General features: G+C 41.9%; 3 protein-coding genes across 3 annotated transcripts; 2 read left to right on the forward strand and 1 right to left on the reverse strand.

The window, feature by feature from the left end:
• Window positions 1-2,416: 2,416 nt before the first annotated feature.
• Window positions 2,417-2,890, reverse strand: LOC137605751 (uncharacterized). Its single transcript, XM_068330456.1, has one exon. It carries the CDS (start codon window positions 2,888-2,890, stop codon window positions 2,417-2,419), a length of 474 nt encoding a protein of 157 aa, XP_068186557.1.
• Window positions 2,891-3,801: 911 nt separating this feature from the next.
• vdac1 (voltage-dependent anion channel 1) lies at window positions 3,802-11,768 on the forward strand. The gene is made up of 9 exons (XM_068331741.1): window positions 3,802-3,886; window positions 5,885-5,954; window positions 7,059-7,108; window positions 7,693-7,845; window positions 8,031-8,083; window positions 8,396-8,623; window positions 9,517-9,667; window positions 10,253-10,310; window positions 10,739-11,768. Exons 2-9 carry the CDS (start codon window positions 5,888-5,890, stop codon window positions 10,828-10,830), a joined length of 852 nt encoding a protein of 283 aa, XP_068187842.1. The 5' UTR covers window positions 3,802-3,886; window positions 5,885-5,887; the 3' UTR covers window positions 10,831-11,768.
• A 637-nt stretch (window positions 11,769-12,405) lies between these two features.
• On the forward strand, window positions 12,406-17,652 carry c13h5orf15 (chromosome 13 C5orf15 homolog). The gene is made up of 3 exons (XM_068330987.1): window positions 12,406-12,544; window positions 14,944-15,689; window positions 16,094-17,652. The coding sequence occupies exons 1-3, from the start codon at window positions 12,424-12,426 to the stop codon at window positions 16,226-16,228; spliced, it is 1,002 nt and encodes a 333-aa protein (XP_068187088.1). The 5' UTR covers window positions 12,406-12,423; the 3' UTR covers window positions 16,229-17,652.
• Window positions 17,653-17,870: the final 218 nt, after the last annotated feature.

Here is a 17,870-nt window from a genome sequence, read left to right on the forward strand (position 1 = left end):
GACTCTGGCCGTCAGGCGACAAACATGTTACCAGTTGTTGATTAAATGTTCCTTCAGATTCAGTGATGCAAGCGCAAAGAATAGAGATGGAAACTTTTTAAACGCACATCAGGAAACAAGTTAAATGTGTTGTCTGAATGAAAACAAGCTGTAGATGACAGCGAGTGCGTCATCCATCCAGCCACACTGTGATTGGGACTTTAATTGATGCTATTATTCACTGTTTCCCATCACGGCTGCAGAAACTCAACAGAACATTTTCTCCTGATGTTGCATCATGTGTTTAAAAAAAAAAAAAGCAGTCTTGCAAGACTATATTCACAAATCTGTAATAAAGCTGGAGACTCTTCAGTGATAGCAGAACTTCACCAACCATGTGTTTGATATGCAACGCACTAAAGATGCATTTTTTAACCTCAAGACCTCTGGCAAGAAATCTGTGTCTGGCATTGACGTTTCTGTCTGTTAATCTTATAAACGAAGTGATTTGCAGGTTAATCCTCTTCCATAAAGAATCCAGGAAATGCTCTTAGACTAATGTTTGTGAATATTTTGCTGGAGGTGGTTTCAGACGAGTGAAGTTGGAAATACGCTTGACAAAAACTTTCGGAGTGTGTTTACGTTCAAAAGGACAGAAGAGGACTTTTCAGACACGTTTTGGGGATGTTTAATGTTAATATTATGGAGGAGCTCAAACTCATATTTTAAAAAAATAAAACATGTTGGATAAAGGGCGTTGATGATCAATAACTTTTTGAAACATATAAATAGGTGAATAAGACTTGGATGAGGGTTGACATGTCTTTAAGCAACCTGAAGAAAGTCCAGATGATTCTTTCTTCATCTTCATCTACCTGGACGACAGAGAACCTGCACAGACTTTAATGTAAAGATATTTATCTAAGAAGTTCATTTTAAGTTAATACATAGATACATGTATAATCATTTCATGTATATACCTTATCTTTTTGAGGCATTTAAATAATTGAGTAAATGTAATTAGAAAAACAATGAAACATGATTTCAGAACTAGCCAAATATAAACACTTGGACTATTAAAATGCCCTTTGTCCATTATATTATTATTTATTACTATTACAACAATAATAATGATAATAATAATGATAATAATAATGATAATAATAATGATAATAATAATAATTTTAATAATAATAATAATAATAATAATAATTATAATAATAATAATAATTATAATAACAAACCCTGAGTTATTGGTGATTGATTGGTTTGATTGATTTCATTGGTTTCAGACTGAACTAACTATTTACCGTGTTGAAATATCTTTTAAAAACAGATGCGTTGTTTTTTCTTGTTTTGTCTTGAAAAGTTGCTCTTCATGTAAGAGAGATGAAACGTTTTCTTTTTTAGCCAATAAAATTGATTAACACCACTAGAAGAAAATATGACTTAAATCATTACTAATGTTGAATTATAAAATGATTTTTAACAATGGATCATTAAAACAAACAAAACAAACTAAATAAATAAATGAAATATCCCTCACACCACAGCGTTCATTTCTCTGAAGTCCTGTTTACCGGCAGCTAGTGAGGTATGATTCAGATCGTTACCAATGCTGACATCTACTGGTCAGGGCTGGTCACACACTCAGCCACAGCGTGTTTCAGCAAAATGATGTGCACATAAAACAAAATTAAAATAAAATACAAACTCCTAGGTCTTCAGGTAGATTTGAACTCGGGGGCTGCTTGCAAAACTCACAAACTACCAATCAAATAAATTATGTTAAGTCCAATAATATATTAGTAAATATTAAGCAAAACACTTTTTCCCTTCAGAATTATTTTGATACCAATGCTTTGTATTATTAATTACAAGAAATTTTAAATGTAGGTCTTTCAGTTATAACAGGCTATTTTTACACTGTGTTGATTCAAATCAGTTGCATCATTTTATCCCTTGGATTTTCATGCTGTAGATGGGTAGTTTAATGTGAAACAACAACATGGTATTTTATGACTGGTGCACCAGTTTTAATGAAAAAAATAATATAAATTATTATTAATTTGCTTGGATTTCAAGCAAATTAAGAGCACACTCTAGTTAGTAATACTTCAAAACGCATTTATACATATTAGTCTGTACAGGCCCCTGTAGAACATGCACAAACACACAAGGGGGCCTGTAGGCATGCAGGGGGAGGTAGAGTGGTGGCAGCCCCTTTGTGGAGCGCCCTTGTAAAGGGTGACGGCGCTTTGCTCAAGGGCGCCTCGGCAGTCCTCTGGAGTGTGAGCTGACACCTCCCACTGTCAGCTCACTCTCTGGGTGTTTTTATGGGCGGGAACGGGAATCAAACCACCTATCTTAGGAACATTGGACGACCCGCTCTACCGCCCGCTCTACCACTGAGCCACTGCTGCCCTACTGTCATTGATCAAAGCATCAGCTGATCTACGGTCTCACTCACACTGGCCTCCTCCGTCTCAGCTTCTTGTTCTTCTTCAGTCCCTGTCTGTTGAGCGTTCGTCATCTTCTTTCCCACCATCTCCACCTCAGCTTCTTGTTCTTCTTCAGTCATTGTGTGGTGGGCCTGCCTCTGACTCACACTGGCCTCCTTCCTCTTAGCTTCTTGTTCTTCTTCTTTCATCCTCTGTCGGGCCTTCTTCTTTCTCTCTCTCGCCTTCTGCCGCTCAGCTTGTTGTTCTTCCTCAGTCATTCTCTGTCGAGTCTTCTTCATCCTCTCTCTCGCCCTCTTCCTCTCAGCTTCTTGTTCTTCTTCAGTCATTCTCTGTCGAGTCTTCTTCATACCCTGTCTCGCCTTCTCCTTCTGTTTCTCCTGTTGTTCTGCAGTCATCCTCTGACGTGCCAGCCTCTTTCTTTCTCTATCTTTCTCTTTGCTGAGTGGCATTGTGTTAAGAATGTGTCGTTTGCACAAGAAAAACACTATAATAACTATCTAAGGTTTATACGCCCAGATCTTTTGTAGTTAAGTTAAACGACGTTGCAGCAAAACCATGAATTGTTGCTACCTCATGTAAGTAAGAATCCGTACTGACTTGAGTAAGACCGTAGTTCAAAGCTAGGTCAGAGATAAAAGCTCGTGCTTTGATGTCGGACTCGCACTGGCCTTCTTGCATGGATCAAAGCAAGAAGGGTCTGACCTACTTAAGATCAAAGCTAGTGCTCTGACCTACTGTCTTTGATCTATAGTTTCAATCATACTAGCCTTCTCCCTCATCTTTCTATCTTATCCGGTTCCTGAGTGTACAAAAGTTGAAATTTGACCTTGACCAAGCTTTCTCAAGGTCAAGGGCATCATCTCATTTTTACCCCCTTTGCTGCCTGAGTAATGTGCTTTTTGTTTCATCTTTCTATCTGGAGGGTGACGTGACGTCACAGCCGCTGGTACGACTCCTCTGTTCCAAAAGTTACAAGAAGCTCCCCACATGTAACATCGATGTTGCAACATCGATGCAGGATGCTGCGCATGCGCAAAGGTAATTCACCCTGGATTCCAAAGATGGTGTAATAAACGTCCCTTATTGCTAATTTCCTTATTGCCAATTTGAAATATTTAAATTTACAATATTGAATATAAATCCTGTAAATTCCAAATTCCTGTAGTAAATTCCAAATACTTTACTAAATACATTTTTACAATTCAGGTTACTAATGGGAGATATAGAAGAATTACAGTACAGTAGTTCGTGGGTTTAGCTACCGGTGCCACTCACGTCGAAACGTCAAGTGAGGGGTGAACTATCTTATTGTGTAAATTGGATATTGTATCTTTGACTGTGACGCTCCCACAAAACTACTACGTAATGACGCAGCGCCTCGCGCCTCTCTCCTCCCTTTGTGCAGCTGAAGCCTCTTCTCGTTCGGACTGGAAGACACCACAGAGGTAGGTTCTGTGTCTGCTAACCACCCGCTAGATAGCTAGCTGGTTCCGTCTTCATCGTCCGGCCCCGTGTCCGCTGTCAGCTGGCGGACCGTGACGTCCCCGGCCCGGGGACGGCGTCTCCCACGGTGATTTAAAACCGCAGTCAGACGCAGCTAGACGTGCAAGCAGGGATGCTGGGCCTCCTGTCGACTAACTTACAGCCTTTAGCCTGTTTATAGTCTCCCCTTCCGGCCCAGAGCCAGAGATAAATAAGCTCAGACAGATTACAGTCTGACCCGCTTCACACTCTACAGACACCCGGCTTATTAATGTGTTACTACGACACTCAGCTGTGACACTCATTCATGGCCATCTTGATAACTAGCTAATGCTAATCTGTTAGCAGCGGACGCTGCTTCGCCGCCTGTAAACCTGTCTGTCGAGGTCAAATGACCACCGCGTTTTTCATTCCAAATGGAGGTAACACTTTTCAAACCAGTAGATCTTCCTCTGCAGCATCTCTGCTATATCTGTAACAAGAACGAATTCAATCAGAGACTGCAACATCCCGCAGCACCCCCGAATCCAACATTTTATCCTGACCTAAGGTCACCTACTTTCTCCAAAATTTTGCACCCTAAAAGATACAGAAGTGGTAAGTTGACATTGACCTAGTTTTCCAAAGGTGAGGGTCATCATCACATTTTTGTTCCTCTGGCTTCCTGAAAATGTTGTTTTTTGTTTTGTGATTTTATCTCATCAGGTTTCAGAGATGTGTACCTAAAAAGGTATAAAAGTTAAAATTTGACCTTGACCTAGTTTTTCAAGGTCAGGTTTGTGAGCTAATTTTCATCCCCTACCTCCCTGAATATATCTCCTTTCGTTTCGTCTTTCTATTTTATCCGGTTCCTGAGATATGTGCAAAAACATGTACAAAAGTTGAAGTTTGACCTTGACCTACTTTTCTCAAGGTTATGGTCATCATCTCATTTTCATCCCCTTTGCTGCATGAGCAATGTGCGTTTTCTTTCATCTTTCTGCAAAGATTGTGAAGATATTTGGTGGATGGACGGACGGATGGACACACGAACACGGACAATTACAGTACATCACCGCTTCACGGGGTGTAATTAGATCCAGTGGGATGTAATGACAGGCTGTCTGTGCGATAGCATGAGGTGATTGGTTTAGGAGACATGGTTGTGTGTTAACCACATTAGTCCCAGTCCACTGCTGGTGCTGCCATGACTGGTTATCCCAGGATGACCGGTGGTTTAGGGCCATCCTGTTGGACATGAGTCACGTTGCGTTGCCCATGCATAGGAACACTATCACTGGTGTAAAAGCACTGAGATGTTTTTCAAAGGTGAGGCCTGTCAAAAACTTGGGTGAACAGGAATGTTGACCTAAGGATGCAACGAATTAGAACAGAAAATGTGTTTCATTTGTTATGGTACAGATGTGTTTGTCCCAGTGGCAGATATTATGTGAAAAAGGTAGTTTTTGAATTTTGACAATTTTTTAAGCCTAAAATCTACTTTTCACTGGGTAAATTGTTCAAATTCCACATCTATCTCTTGTCAATATGCACATGTAATCTATCAGTAACCCTGTGGAACAACTATACTGCTGTGCTGTTGAAAAGGGAGCCTACCAGCCCCTCTGATGAAATAGACATGGCTTACACAACAGGCAGTTCTGCAAAGCGAAAGGCACACATACTGTACACACAAGCAACCCACTCCTGTGGGTTAGCAAACAATCTGCATTGTGTCTGAGTCTGTGGCCTTCAGTGTTCTCTGGAGACATGGCATCTTTTTATTTAGAGAAATAACATTTTTTTTGGTGGCATTTGTACATTTCCTATATTTTAGAGGCTTTTCTGATGTAGTGGTTGTGTTACTTCCTCACCTTCAGGGGAAATCTACCTATCACGGGGACTTCTGTGTCCTTGGATTCAAATTTTCTAGTATTTCTAAATATATATTCGTTGTGACCTTCTTCCTTATCTCTTCACAGATAATGGCTGTACCTCCAACTTATGTCGACCTTGGAAAATCTGCCAAGGATGTTTTTACCAAAGGATACGGTGAGCACCAAGCAGCCAGCCACACTCATTTATTTAATACCCAGTGTCAGTCGTGTGTCATGTCAGCTTTAAATTAAATTATTTTGATGTGTAGCTTATGAAATCATGCCATTTGCATCATAAAACGATTGTGAAATGCTCTGTGTTTTACAAAAGTCTGCTCCTGATAACCACAGACCCTGTGTGACTGAACAGATGGAGTATATTGTACGTCTGGCATTTCAATGCATGTTATACAAAGCTGTGTTCAAACAATGACAGGATGAATTTGAAGTTGTTGCAGCGAACGGATGCAAGTAAATCACAAAGCATGAATCATGTCAAATTTGGTGGTGACCATGCAGACCGGTCTAATACTGGTTCGACTGGACTCCACTGACCTTTTTCTAACTTTCCATCAGGTTAAAAGTACCTGGTGCTACTATTTTAGCATCACCTCCATTGTGGTTCCAAATGAACCGGGCAGATACTTAAACATCAGATGACTAGAAAAACTGAAGTTGCTGAGTACCTAAAAACAGTTACGGTCCAAGCAGTGAGAATGGCAAACAGACAACACAGCTGAGCTGATATTTCTTTTATTATTATTGTATTGTATTGTAAATGAAACATTAGAGATCACTGATTGGTCAATGCAAGGATTATCCTGCACAGCACAAAGCAATGGCTGCCATACTGAAAAAGAAAATTGGAAAACAACCTTCAGAAAAGTGCCTGTTACGGAGGCAGAACTACACAGATGTTAATTTATCACTGCAGGTTTCACTCAGCATGAAGGAGATGATCTGTGCTTTGTGTGAAGTCGGGTTTGGTGAAGCTTTTCATGATGTAGCAGGAGAGAGCAAGCATCTCTAAATGTACACTCCAATCAATAACCTGATTAATGTGTTCTAAAGCCTCTCCAGTCCATCCATTAGAATATTAATAGGATGGTAATATTAATAGAACGTGGTATAACTACTTTTAATGGTGTTGGTGTTAAAGTAGTACTTGTTTGACAATACCGTGCCACTTCAACAGGAAGCTGTTTCATACGACTTCCTGTTAGACGTTAGACCTTCATTGCCGTCATTTTGAGTTCATGTCAGATGTCATCTGTTTCAGGTTTTGGGCTCATCAAGCTGGACTTGAAAACAAAGTCCGAGAATGGACTGGTGAGTTTATCAGAGCTTTAGCATCTAAACTGTCACGGGAGGCGGAATATGGACCCAAATGCAGGACACCAAAAGCGAATCCTTTCTCCATCATTTAATAACAAACTCAAAAATACTCCATACAGACAAGAATTACAAAAGCAGAGAATACCAACCAAACTAGAGAAACGAACCAGCTCTGAGCTCTCATTGAGCCAGGCTTAAAAAGCCTTAGAGTCATTAGCTCAAAACAAGTTCAGGTGAGATGATCACCACGGTGTGTGAATGAGCTTCAGGTGGGGAGCCGTGGCTCCACCCACCGGCTTGGCCTCTCCCTGTCACACACCAGCACTGCCACGCCGAACCGTGACATAAAGAGGCTATCAGAGTTTATATTGATCCAGACATGCATTAATCAAATAATTTATACTCGTCTCCATAGCAACATCCAAGTTGTCTGTCTGGTTCTAATTTAAATCCTGCTTTACATAGATTAGTTTCTTAAAGTTCTTGTTTCTTTTTCCAACAGAACCATCTGACAGATGGTTCTGTTGGACTTGGTTATTTCGTTTGTGGAACATTGATGCTAGTCCTGTAACCTGCAGGAGTTCACCAGCGCAGGCTCAGCCAACACTGAGACCAGCAAAGTCTCTGGATCTCTGGAGACGAAGTACAAATGGGCAGAGCACGGACTGACCTTTACAGAGAAGTGGAACACTGACAACACCCTGGGGACCGAGATCACCCTCGAAGACCAGGTGGGTGATGGGAGGGTTGAGAAATGTAAAATATACTGTATGTCTGGGTTTCCAGCAGCGGTTCTCATCTTGTCTTCACAGTAGCAGCATTTTAATTTGTTGAGCAAGAAATGCAAAACCTAATCTTTTAAATTTGACTAAACCTTTATTTATTTGTTTGTTGTGTTTCTCTTACGTTTCCACAGTTGGCTAAGGGGCTGAAGCTGACATTTGACTCGTCCTTCTCACCGAACACCGGGTGAGAACAGCAGCAAATCAGGCTGATATTAGTGGAGATTATGGCGATTCATCCATGCATTTATGGAGTTTCACTGAAATTAAACAGTGAAAAGGTCAAGAATCCTTATTAATAAGTAACGACAGGCTTAGTTGGCAGTTTATCTTTTATTACTATTTAGCTTGCAGAGAAAATTAAAGGCTTTTAGGTGCGCCTTATAGTGCAGAAAACACTGTACATGTAATAAAACAGGAGCATTCTGCTGCTGCTAACTCTGTCAGCTTTGATTTCTGGCTTTTACATCGTTTTAATTCTCTGACAAATTCCCACCAGCAAGAAGAGCGGCAAGCTCAAGACCGGCTACAAGTGTGACCACATCAACCTCGGCTGCGACGTGAACTACGACATCAACGGCACAGCCATCCACGGCGCAGCCGTGGTGGGCTACGAGGGCTGGTTGGCCGGCTACCAGATGACCTTCGAGGCCGGCAGGAACAGGATCACTCAGAGCAACTTCGCCGTCGGGTTTAAGACCGACGAGTTCCAGCTCCACACAAACGTGTAAGGCTTCACGACCAGATGGCGGCCGGCCATGTGTTAACACGCTCCGTTGGTTTCACCCCACACAATGGGTTTCTAATGCGCTGTTGAACCAGCTGGTATTCTGTACCAGTCTGCTCCAATCACCATCCTCAGGAGGAACACATTTCCTCTAAACCTACAAACATTAACAGGTGAATCCTGTGAGGAGGTTTAGGCGGCTATCGGTAATGATGCTGATTTTAATCAGTGTATAATATTCTAATAATAAGCTGAGATAGAAAAACGGTGCTAAATGAAACATTGAAAGGTTTATTCAACTTTGTACTTGACTGCATTAAAAGCTCCATTCTGTTACTTGGTTAATTTCCTGTCCTGTGTGCATAAACACAAACAGCCGTGTGAAACATCCCACTCCAGACGACCGTCCTTGACTAGACAGAAGCCTTTAAATTGCTTTCTGGTTGACCGACTCGTCTGGCTTCCTGCCAGCCACCGTAGGCTGTTATTTTTACCTCCCAGGTGATGGGATTTACCACATTGCTGGTGAGATGGAGTGAGTGTTTGGCAGGTGTTACGGGTCTCAGAGGAAAGGCAGAGAGAGTTAGTGTCAGACAGGGAGGGAGAAGCACAGGGGCAGTGTTAGTCCTGCTTCCTGCTGTGCCCCTGACCCATCCTGTCTGTTTCTGTCTACTGCTGAAGTAGTTTAGTGAGGTCAGACGTTGTAAAGTCAGCCTCACGTTGGCAGCAGTGCAGCCACCTGGGGAGCCCTCTAACAGACTCACAGGATGCCCAGTCAGGTGTCGTCTTCCTTCAAAATCCTCACCTCTCCCCAGGAGGCAGGAATATAATCTGTATTTTGGGACTGCAGTGATATTAATACACATTTTCCAATCTGCCTTTTTTCCCCTTAGAAACGACGGCACTGAGTTTGGAGGCTCCATCTACCAAAAGGTGAACGACCAGCTGGAGACGGCTGTCAACCTGGCCTGGACTGCTGGAAACAGCAACACCCGCTTTGGCATCGCCGCCAAGTACCAGATTGACCCTGATGCATCCTTCTCTGTGAGTAGAGTGTGTCCTCAATCTGCACTATTCACCACAACATGTAGAGTTACAGAGCTGCTCTTCATCACTGGAGGATTCAGCACGTTCTACCCTGTCATGATCAGAGTGGAAAACCAATATTTAGGCATCAAGCAGAAGCCAACTGCTTGCACCCAGACTGAGGTCTCGTTTACTCCTGGGTCCTTTTTTGTCTGTTTTTTCTTTCCATCTTGAGACACTCTGGGTGTTGAAGGTAGGAACTGAGGTACAATGACTCTGTAGGACGTGTCCTCATTTGGTGCTCAGACGGAGGTCATAGTTTATCCCACATCTGTGGAGCCATCAGGAAGAGTCCTTTCTGTCTCAGCGCATCTTAATTCCCACTTTCATTGTGTAAATGGTTGTGTGTGTGTGTGTGTGTGTGTGTGTGTGTGTGTGTGTGTGTGTGTGTGTGTGTAGTCTCCATTATTACTAACACAGAGTTCTGAAGGGAAAACATTTCAAAGTTCATACTTTTTAGTCAGTTTGAATAATTTTTTAGATATATTGGGTTATGTGTTTGTCTCTGTGTTTGATTTTTTTCCATCTGTGTTTCCAACACAGGCCAAGGTGAACAACTCCAGTCTGGTGGGTCTGGGCTACACTCAGACCCTGAAGCCAGGTGAGTGAATCTGTATTTAACTTGTGTTTAAATAGACTAAAACACTCAAAGACCAAAATAGTTGAACCAGTGCTCGCCAGAATCTAAATCTGAGTAACATTTGTGAGATGTACTGTATGTGAGGGTAAATCAAGCTTCTGTTTTGGATGTAATGAAGTAAATGTAGTCATGAATAGAGAACATGTTAATGAAGTTTTAAGTATGGAGATGATGTTTGGTCACCATTTCATTCTAGTCTGATGCTTCATCAGAGCATCAGTTGTAGACATGTAGAGGGTTATTAGTCGTTAACAACCACAGCAACTCGATGGAGTGTGACGCACAATGCTGTGGGAAGTGATTAGATTTATTGTCGTGGTGGGACGGTTAACCTTTCAGACCGTTTGAGAATCTGTTCATGACTCATCCTAACGCTCACGTTTCTGCAGGCATCAAGCTGACGCTCTCTGCTCTCCTCGATGGCAAGAACATCAACGCCGGTGGCCACAAGCTGGGTCTGGGCCTGGAGTTCCAGGCGTAGGGAGAACGAGGAAGATCTCCTTGCACGAACACACTCACACACACACACACATTCCCCACCAAAAACATCCACGCCCCTTTATTAATTAGCCTAGCCCTCACAAATCCCTTTTTACCCTAGAAATGCTAAACCTGGAAGCAAAACAAGCATAAAGGTCATTCCATGGTAGAAGAACACTTTAAGGGAACATTTGAGCCAAGTTAAGAGCAAAACTACAACCCTCAAACCTGGTTTTACGTTTGAGCTTACAAGGGACGAGTATTTTTTGTTCCAAGGGTTGTCGTCAGTCTTTGTTGTTTCACTACATTCAAACATGATGCTTTAATTTGTGCGTGTCTTTGCGGTCCAGTTCTGATCAAAGGGAAAATCAAAAGTAGAACAACCCAAGAGCTCCACACAGTCGACACACAGTTTAGAAGCCTCACCATTAGATGGCGCTGTCGTAGAGCCATGAAGCACTCCTGATCTAACGTGGTAGCAGTGAAACAAGTTTATTTTCTTACCTCTGTACCGGAGAGCTCTGTGTGTCACTGATGCATGATGGGAAAGGTTCGATGTCCCTGGTCAGGGGCTCTCAGAGGCATTACACCCACATCTGTACATTCTGTGTTTTCGTGTCACTTGTTTGCGTCTGTGCATTTGGTGTGTTTTGTTACATAGCGAAAATAATATTTTATTGACGGTAGTACTCGCGTTGTTTAATCCACCTGTGAAGTCTTAAGAAGGCAGTGACATGTCAGTTCTTCCTGGTCGAGCAAACAAACGGAAACCTATTATGCACATGGATAATTGTCTCTGGAGAAGAGTTACAACTTTCTGGAGCAAGATTAAAAAAAACAAAAACAAATTGAAGTCTTCAGCTGGTTATGGGAATCATGCTCAGTGTAACACATTACAGTATTGTTGTTCCCTGAACAAATAAAGATCTTGGACCAGTCTCCACTTGTATTTTTTCTTCTGATTTGTGTAACATCTGCACCTTGTGATAATTTCAGCTTGGATTTATTTGACCCCTTCTCAAAAAATAGTATTTACTGTACTAGATAAGCTAGGTTTTAGTGAAAGCTGGGTCTAGAACAGGACATTATGTGCAAAATTGCTTGAAAGTCTTCAGAAATATAAAAAAATATTGAAAAGAATGAATGAAATTTTAGAGAGCAGGGTGACATTGTTAAAGTACGACTTGACCTTGGAGAAAGAACAACCAGCCTTTAGACCTGACCTGTAGTTGGTATGCAGTTTTATTATTTGCTGTTTGGATTAGAAATATGATCTGGGTTTGGTACAGAACATATATATGTTCACCCTTCATGGATTGTCCTCAACCATAATTTACAGTTTGAAATCTTGAAGGCCTTTTAGCAGAATAATTAAACTTCATTTTATGATTTACTCAAATTGCTGTATATGTAAAAATGCCATATGAACTGGTTCAGCAAATAAATCACAGTGGAATTCAATCATATCATTTATCGTATCGTATCTCATCATTATTTACACAACGGAATGTTTTGATGACGTAGGCCGTGCCCCTACCGTAAGGCACGCCCCTTCAGCTGTAAACCACGCCCCTTCTGCTGCTCACGCATCAACATGGCGACGAGTGGGAAGATGTGGCGACGCAGGGGGAACGTTGGGGCTCTTTTTCTGCTGGTTTTCCTCCGGTTTTTAGTCAGCGGCTGCCTGACAGCGTCCATACCGGAGGTTTCGGAAGGTTTGTGGGTTTTTATTTAAATTTCTGAGGTTGATTCTGTTGTTAGCGAAGCGGCGGCAGTCAGTCAGCTAAACCAGCTAACCAGAGTCAAGTCAGGCTAATGTTTCTGTAACGATAGTAACGTTTCTGTAATGTTAGTAACATGTCTATAACGTTAGTAATGTCTTTTAATAGTAACCACAGTGTTCTGAGAGACTGTCTTATGAAGTAAAGTCTGAAAAAGCGCGTATTAATGGTTCAGTAATGAAATCATCGTGAGCGAAGCACCTTGGTTTGGGGGTCGTCTGGAAACGCATCTTTCAGAAGGTTCCGGTAGAAACGTGACGTCATAAATACTTTAAAATTTCATTTCACTTTCATTTCTTCTTTCTGACTCCGTGAAGACCAACACACTTAATCAGACTAAACCAAAGCTGGACTGACTCTCTGTGATGCCTCCGGGCTGTGCTGATTTGTGGCGGTCAGATGAACTGACAGTTCCAGATGTCCGGGGTTGTTAACTTGCCCCCGTCAGTCCAACTGCCCCACTGTTCAGGAAGGAAAAGCTTTTGAAGCTGCCCATCAAGAATCTGAGACCACAGACTTCTGTAGTTTTACCACCTTAAATCAGTTGAGGTCAAGTCAGTCGTTTTGGGTTTACAGCCTGTTTTATTTCCTGGGACAAGTCAGATCATCCTGGGTCTGCTTATCAAGGTTTCCCTCAGGTTTAGTTAGGTTTAGTTGTGTCATCGCATTACAACATCTCTCTCATTCTGAAGCATCTTATTTACATAAACTCTCATGTTCATGGAAATTAATGTGCTGCTCTATTTGTGAATGACCTTCGAGTCGGATTCACAGGTTCCATCATCTTGTAGCTCGAAGAAGAACGATTGAAAAGATTCTCATGTCAGCCTCTCTTTAAGTCAATATTGATTGAAGTGAGGATGACTGGTCTGTGTCCTGGTGCATGTGTATGTATGGATTACCTACCTTGAAATGCAAACAGCAAAACATCAGCTGTGTGATTGTGTGGTTAGTTTGCAGTCAAGATAGTCCCGACCAAAGTTTATCAAGATAAACTGATGGCTGAACCAAATTAATGTTTTCACCGTTTAGTCTGAATAAAAAATGGATAATAAAAATGAATATTTAGTAAAAACAGAAGCATGTTTAATATTATGAAATGCATGATTTGAGCAAAAAGATTCATATATCCAACACTCAATATCCCCACAGTGGAGCCTGTTGCTACCACAGAGATCTCTTGTTGAGTGTTAGCCCAACCGTATGAATGCTCCCTTTCTTCTGCTGCAGATGATTCAAGTCATTAGTGTTCTCCTCCCTGCTTCCCTAAGCTACAGCTCACGGTCCCACAGGATGGAAAAATGTTTACACTCGTTAGTCAAATAGTGTCATTGATTCAGAAAAGCTGGCTGGATTCACGGAACCGGACCAGATCCAGGGGTTCTGACTGACTGATGGAGTCCTGCAGGCCATGTTTTTTTCCCCTGTGGACATCTTTCAGTCACCACTGTGATAATAAGATCCAGTCGAGTTGGTTTTATTGAACTGTTGGCTCATTTTTAGAGATTTATTTCCGGTGACTGGAAACAAACGAGTAGTTTCTGATTACTTGTTGTTAACACAATCTGCTGGTCGGTCGCTGCTTGAAGGGAGCAACACGTACACAGAGATATTTATCACACCTTTTGGACACACTTCCCCATTCATCTGAACGGGGGATTGTTCACCATGAACAAAGACTGGTGTGTCCTGAACTTTCAGTTCTGTGGAGTTTCTAACGTACTAAATATTTCTCCACAAGTCTTCATACTCACATCTCTTATGTACTAAAGGGACGTCTTTTAATATTTTGGGAATTTTAAGCATTTTTATTTTGAAAAAGTAGCTTTTCAAAATTACAGTTAACAAGGACAACTTGTTTAACTTATTTCCAGCTGTTTTTCTATTTTACACTTTATTTACAATAGAAGAATTCAATAGAATCCAGGAAACGACAAACTTGTTCGTTTGAAAGCTCGCATTTTCGAGACACGACAACTCCCTGTGTGCTCAGAGCCGTGGGAGAGATCGTACGGCTCAAGTGACCCAAATAACCATTACTGTGATGAAACACAACACCCAGTGAGTGTTAGAAAGCTGACTGGGATGGAGCGACGAGGGAAACATGTTCTGTTTCAGCCACAGCTGGTACTCTGGTCTCATACTGTCATACTGGTCTCATAGTGTGTTGACTGAGTCCATAGTGGGAGGACACTCAAAAGAGCATGTGATGTCCTTCCTTCTTTGGAAATTCCTATTTTCTCTCTTATGCAGTCCATATAAACATTTAAAGAACATTTAAAGCAGTTTATTTTTGTACCCTAATATATGTCCTTCTTTCTTGACCTTATCAGGTAAAGATCAACAAGGAAACACCTCTCACGCCGTGTCTTTGACCAACGTGAATAGTGACAGCACAGACTTTTCATCGCCTTCACAAAGCCCAGATTCACCAGACGCCGAGAACTCTGTGAAACCCGTCACAAACGTCACTCAAGCCAACACGTCCACAGAGAACGAGGACCTGCATCCGGACACCATCATCAACGCCGACCAGAAACAAGATCCTTTCAGAAATGAAGGCGTGGACAAAACTAAAGGAGTAGTACACCCCACTTCTTCACTAACTGTTGAATCCACTACCCCATCTGCATCCCCCACACCTGTACAAACCACAGAGACGGTAAAAGAGGTAACGCTGAGCGGACAGACGCTGGACGCCGACTCCAAAGCCTCCATCACACTGGACGCGTCCACAACGCAGTACAGCTACTCAGACGTGCTGCAGGCGACCGACAAGGAGCCGGCCGTCAACAGCGATCTGGACAGCTACACAGACGAGGACGACAACGATGAGGATGATGATGAAGAAGATAACTACGGGAACGAATTCATCGACGCCAGATATGACAACAACGTCGATAGCAAAGACCAGACGGGGAAAAAGCCGGGAGAGCCGGACGAGACGGGGAAGAGCGGCTACAAGGAGGAGGTGAGCGTCTACAACACGGAGGACGAGGACACACACTTCTTCTTCCACCTGGTGGTCGTGGCCTTCCTCGTGGCCATCATCTACATCACGTATCACAACAAGAGGAGGGTGAGTGTTCGCACGACTGAACAATGAAACTACCAATGAAAAAATAATCCCAAACCGTTCCGATCGCTCCTCAAATCTGAGATTAGGTTTGTTTTATTTGTTTTATTTTGATTTGGATGCATTTACACCAATTTGGAAAACTTCACAAACGACAACAAAAAATCCAGACTTCAATTAACCTGGAGTGTCAGATCTGTAAAGGAATCTTTAATTTGAACCCTAATGCTGGTCCATGTGAATCTGGGTTGTAAAGCTGGACTAACAGCTTCAATTATGCAGTCTTTCATCATTTTTGCTGGCCTGTCGACTGAGAAATGCTTTTTTATTTCATCAGGACTTTCACATTCCATCAGATTAATTTGGTTCCATTTTCATTTTGCATCATTTTTCCCCCCACTTTTCAGATCCTCCTCCTGGCTCACAGCCGGCGCTGGAAAGACGTCCTTTGTTCCCGCAACACGGTGGAATATCGCCGCCTGGACCAAAATGTTGACGAGGCCATGCCGTCCCTCAAAATGACCAAAGAGTACATCTTTTGATCGTGGTTCAGGGGAAGCGTCTCAGGAGCCGGTCCCTCCTCCCGGCCCCAGCTGTGCGTTCTGGAGCTCAATCGATGCGTTCTTGTGTTAAACAGGCCAACCGTTATCAGGGTCTGTGCTGTTGTCTGGATAGTTGTTTGATCAGGACTTCTTTTCTGGAAAGAGAGATTTTTACTGTTGATCTGTTTTAGTTTAAAAAAAAAAATCATTTTCGGTTATTGAAGTGTTGATTTTCATTTTTTTCTCTGTGTTTCTTGGGTCTGCTGTCGTGTTTTTCTGGGTGTTTTCAGCCTTATGGATCTCTCTCATCTGTTTTTGTTGCGTATTACATATAATCTTAATATGTTTACTGTTCAGAAACATTATATGTTAATATATCCTGGGTTATAATGTAGTCCATTGATCATTTGTCCCATGTTAACTAGATTTATTTTCAGCAGTTAGCTGATACGTGATCCATTTTTATTGCACTTGCTGGTGGATGCTTTTTGTATCGTAAAAATTAGAATGAGCAGGAAAACATTTAAATATGGTTTATTTAACATCGTCCACTCCATGTTGAATTTATCTGTCATAGATTCACATTTGGGAAAATGTTTTAAAGTCCATGAGGCCAAAATATTTAATGTAAAATTATTCAGCTTTTTTTTTTTGTATCCAACTAAAATAATAATGAACTTGAAAGACTCACATTTTCATTCAAATTTGGGAATGTGTGGAGTGTGTGTGTGTTTTCACACCACCTCTGATTACTGTGATGCCTTTGCAGAATGTTCGTCTCACATTATTCTTCCTGAACGTTAAAAGTGAGGGCTTTTGTTCAGTTGTTCCAGGGTAATGGTGTGACTTTTTTTGGGGGGGGCGTTTTCCTTCTTTTATTTGACTGATTGCATCCTGTAACTCTACTGCCCAGGTTTTGCTATGCAGAACTTCTGGGACCAACTGTCTTTGTTTTATGACTTCGGTGAAGTCTCTGTCAATCATCTATGGACCTCGATGTAATGGCTGCATTCCCTTAAGCTCACCCTGAACGTACTATTTTTAGTTTTTAGAGTGTTTTTGGGTTGTGAGGCAGGGGGGGGGGGGTGACAAGCCGATCACGCTTTTCTCATGACTCTTGACTAATCGTCACGGACAGATGTTGTTTTCCCGTCTGTTGCCATGCCTTCTATTAAAATGCCATAACCGCCACATGAATCTACAGATTTGTTTTCGCCTTCAGCCGGTCATTGCCGGTTGTCTTTTGTGTCTGCAGACAAGCAACAAAGATGTGGGGCGATAATGCGATTTGCACTGTGCAGTTCAGTCATTCTAGCTAGACTAGGAGGTGTTCTTTGTTAAAGCGGTAGGGCAACAACGCCCTTGTGATCAGTAGAAGCTGTACAATCTCTTTTGTCAATAAAGCACAACTTTTCTTCTCAGCGTCTGTTGTTGTTGTGACTTCTTTCCTGCTCAGATAATAATTGAACTTCTCTTCTGTCAGATGTTCACACCACAGCTCTGTGTTACTCCGGTCCTGCTAAAGGATGACACGTAATGAACTTTGTACCACGTTTTACAGTTGATGTGTCCTCAGGCGGACACACTGTGAGACAGTTGGTTATGGTAATAAAGGTAGATACTACAGGGATAAAGATTGGAA

The sequence above is a fragment of the Antennarius striatus genome, chromosome 13 (assembly GCF_040054535.1).
Source record: "Antennarius striatus isolate MH-2024 chromosome 13, ASM4005453v1, whole genome shotgun sequence".
NCBI classification, from domain to species: domain Eukaryota; kingdom Metazoa; phylum Chordata; class Actinopteri; order Lophiiformes; family Antennariidae; genus Antennarius; species Antennarius striatus.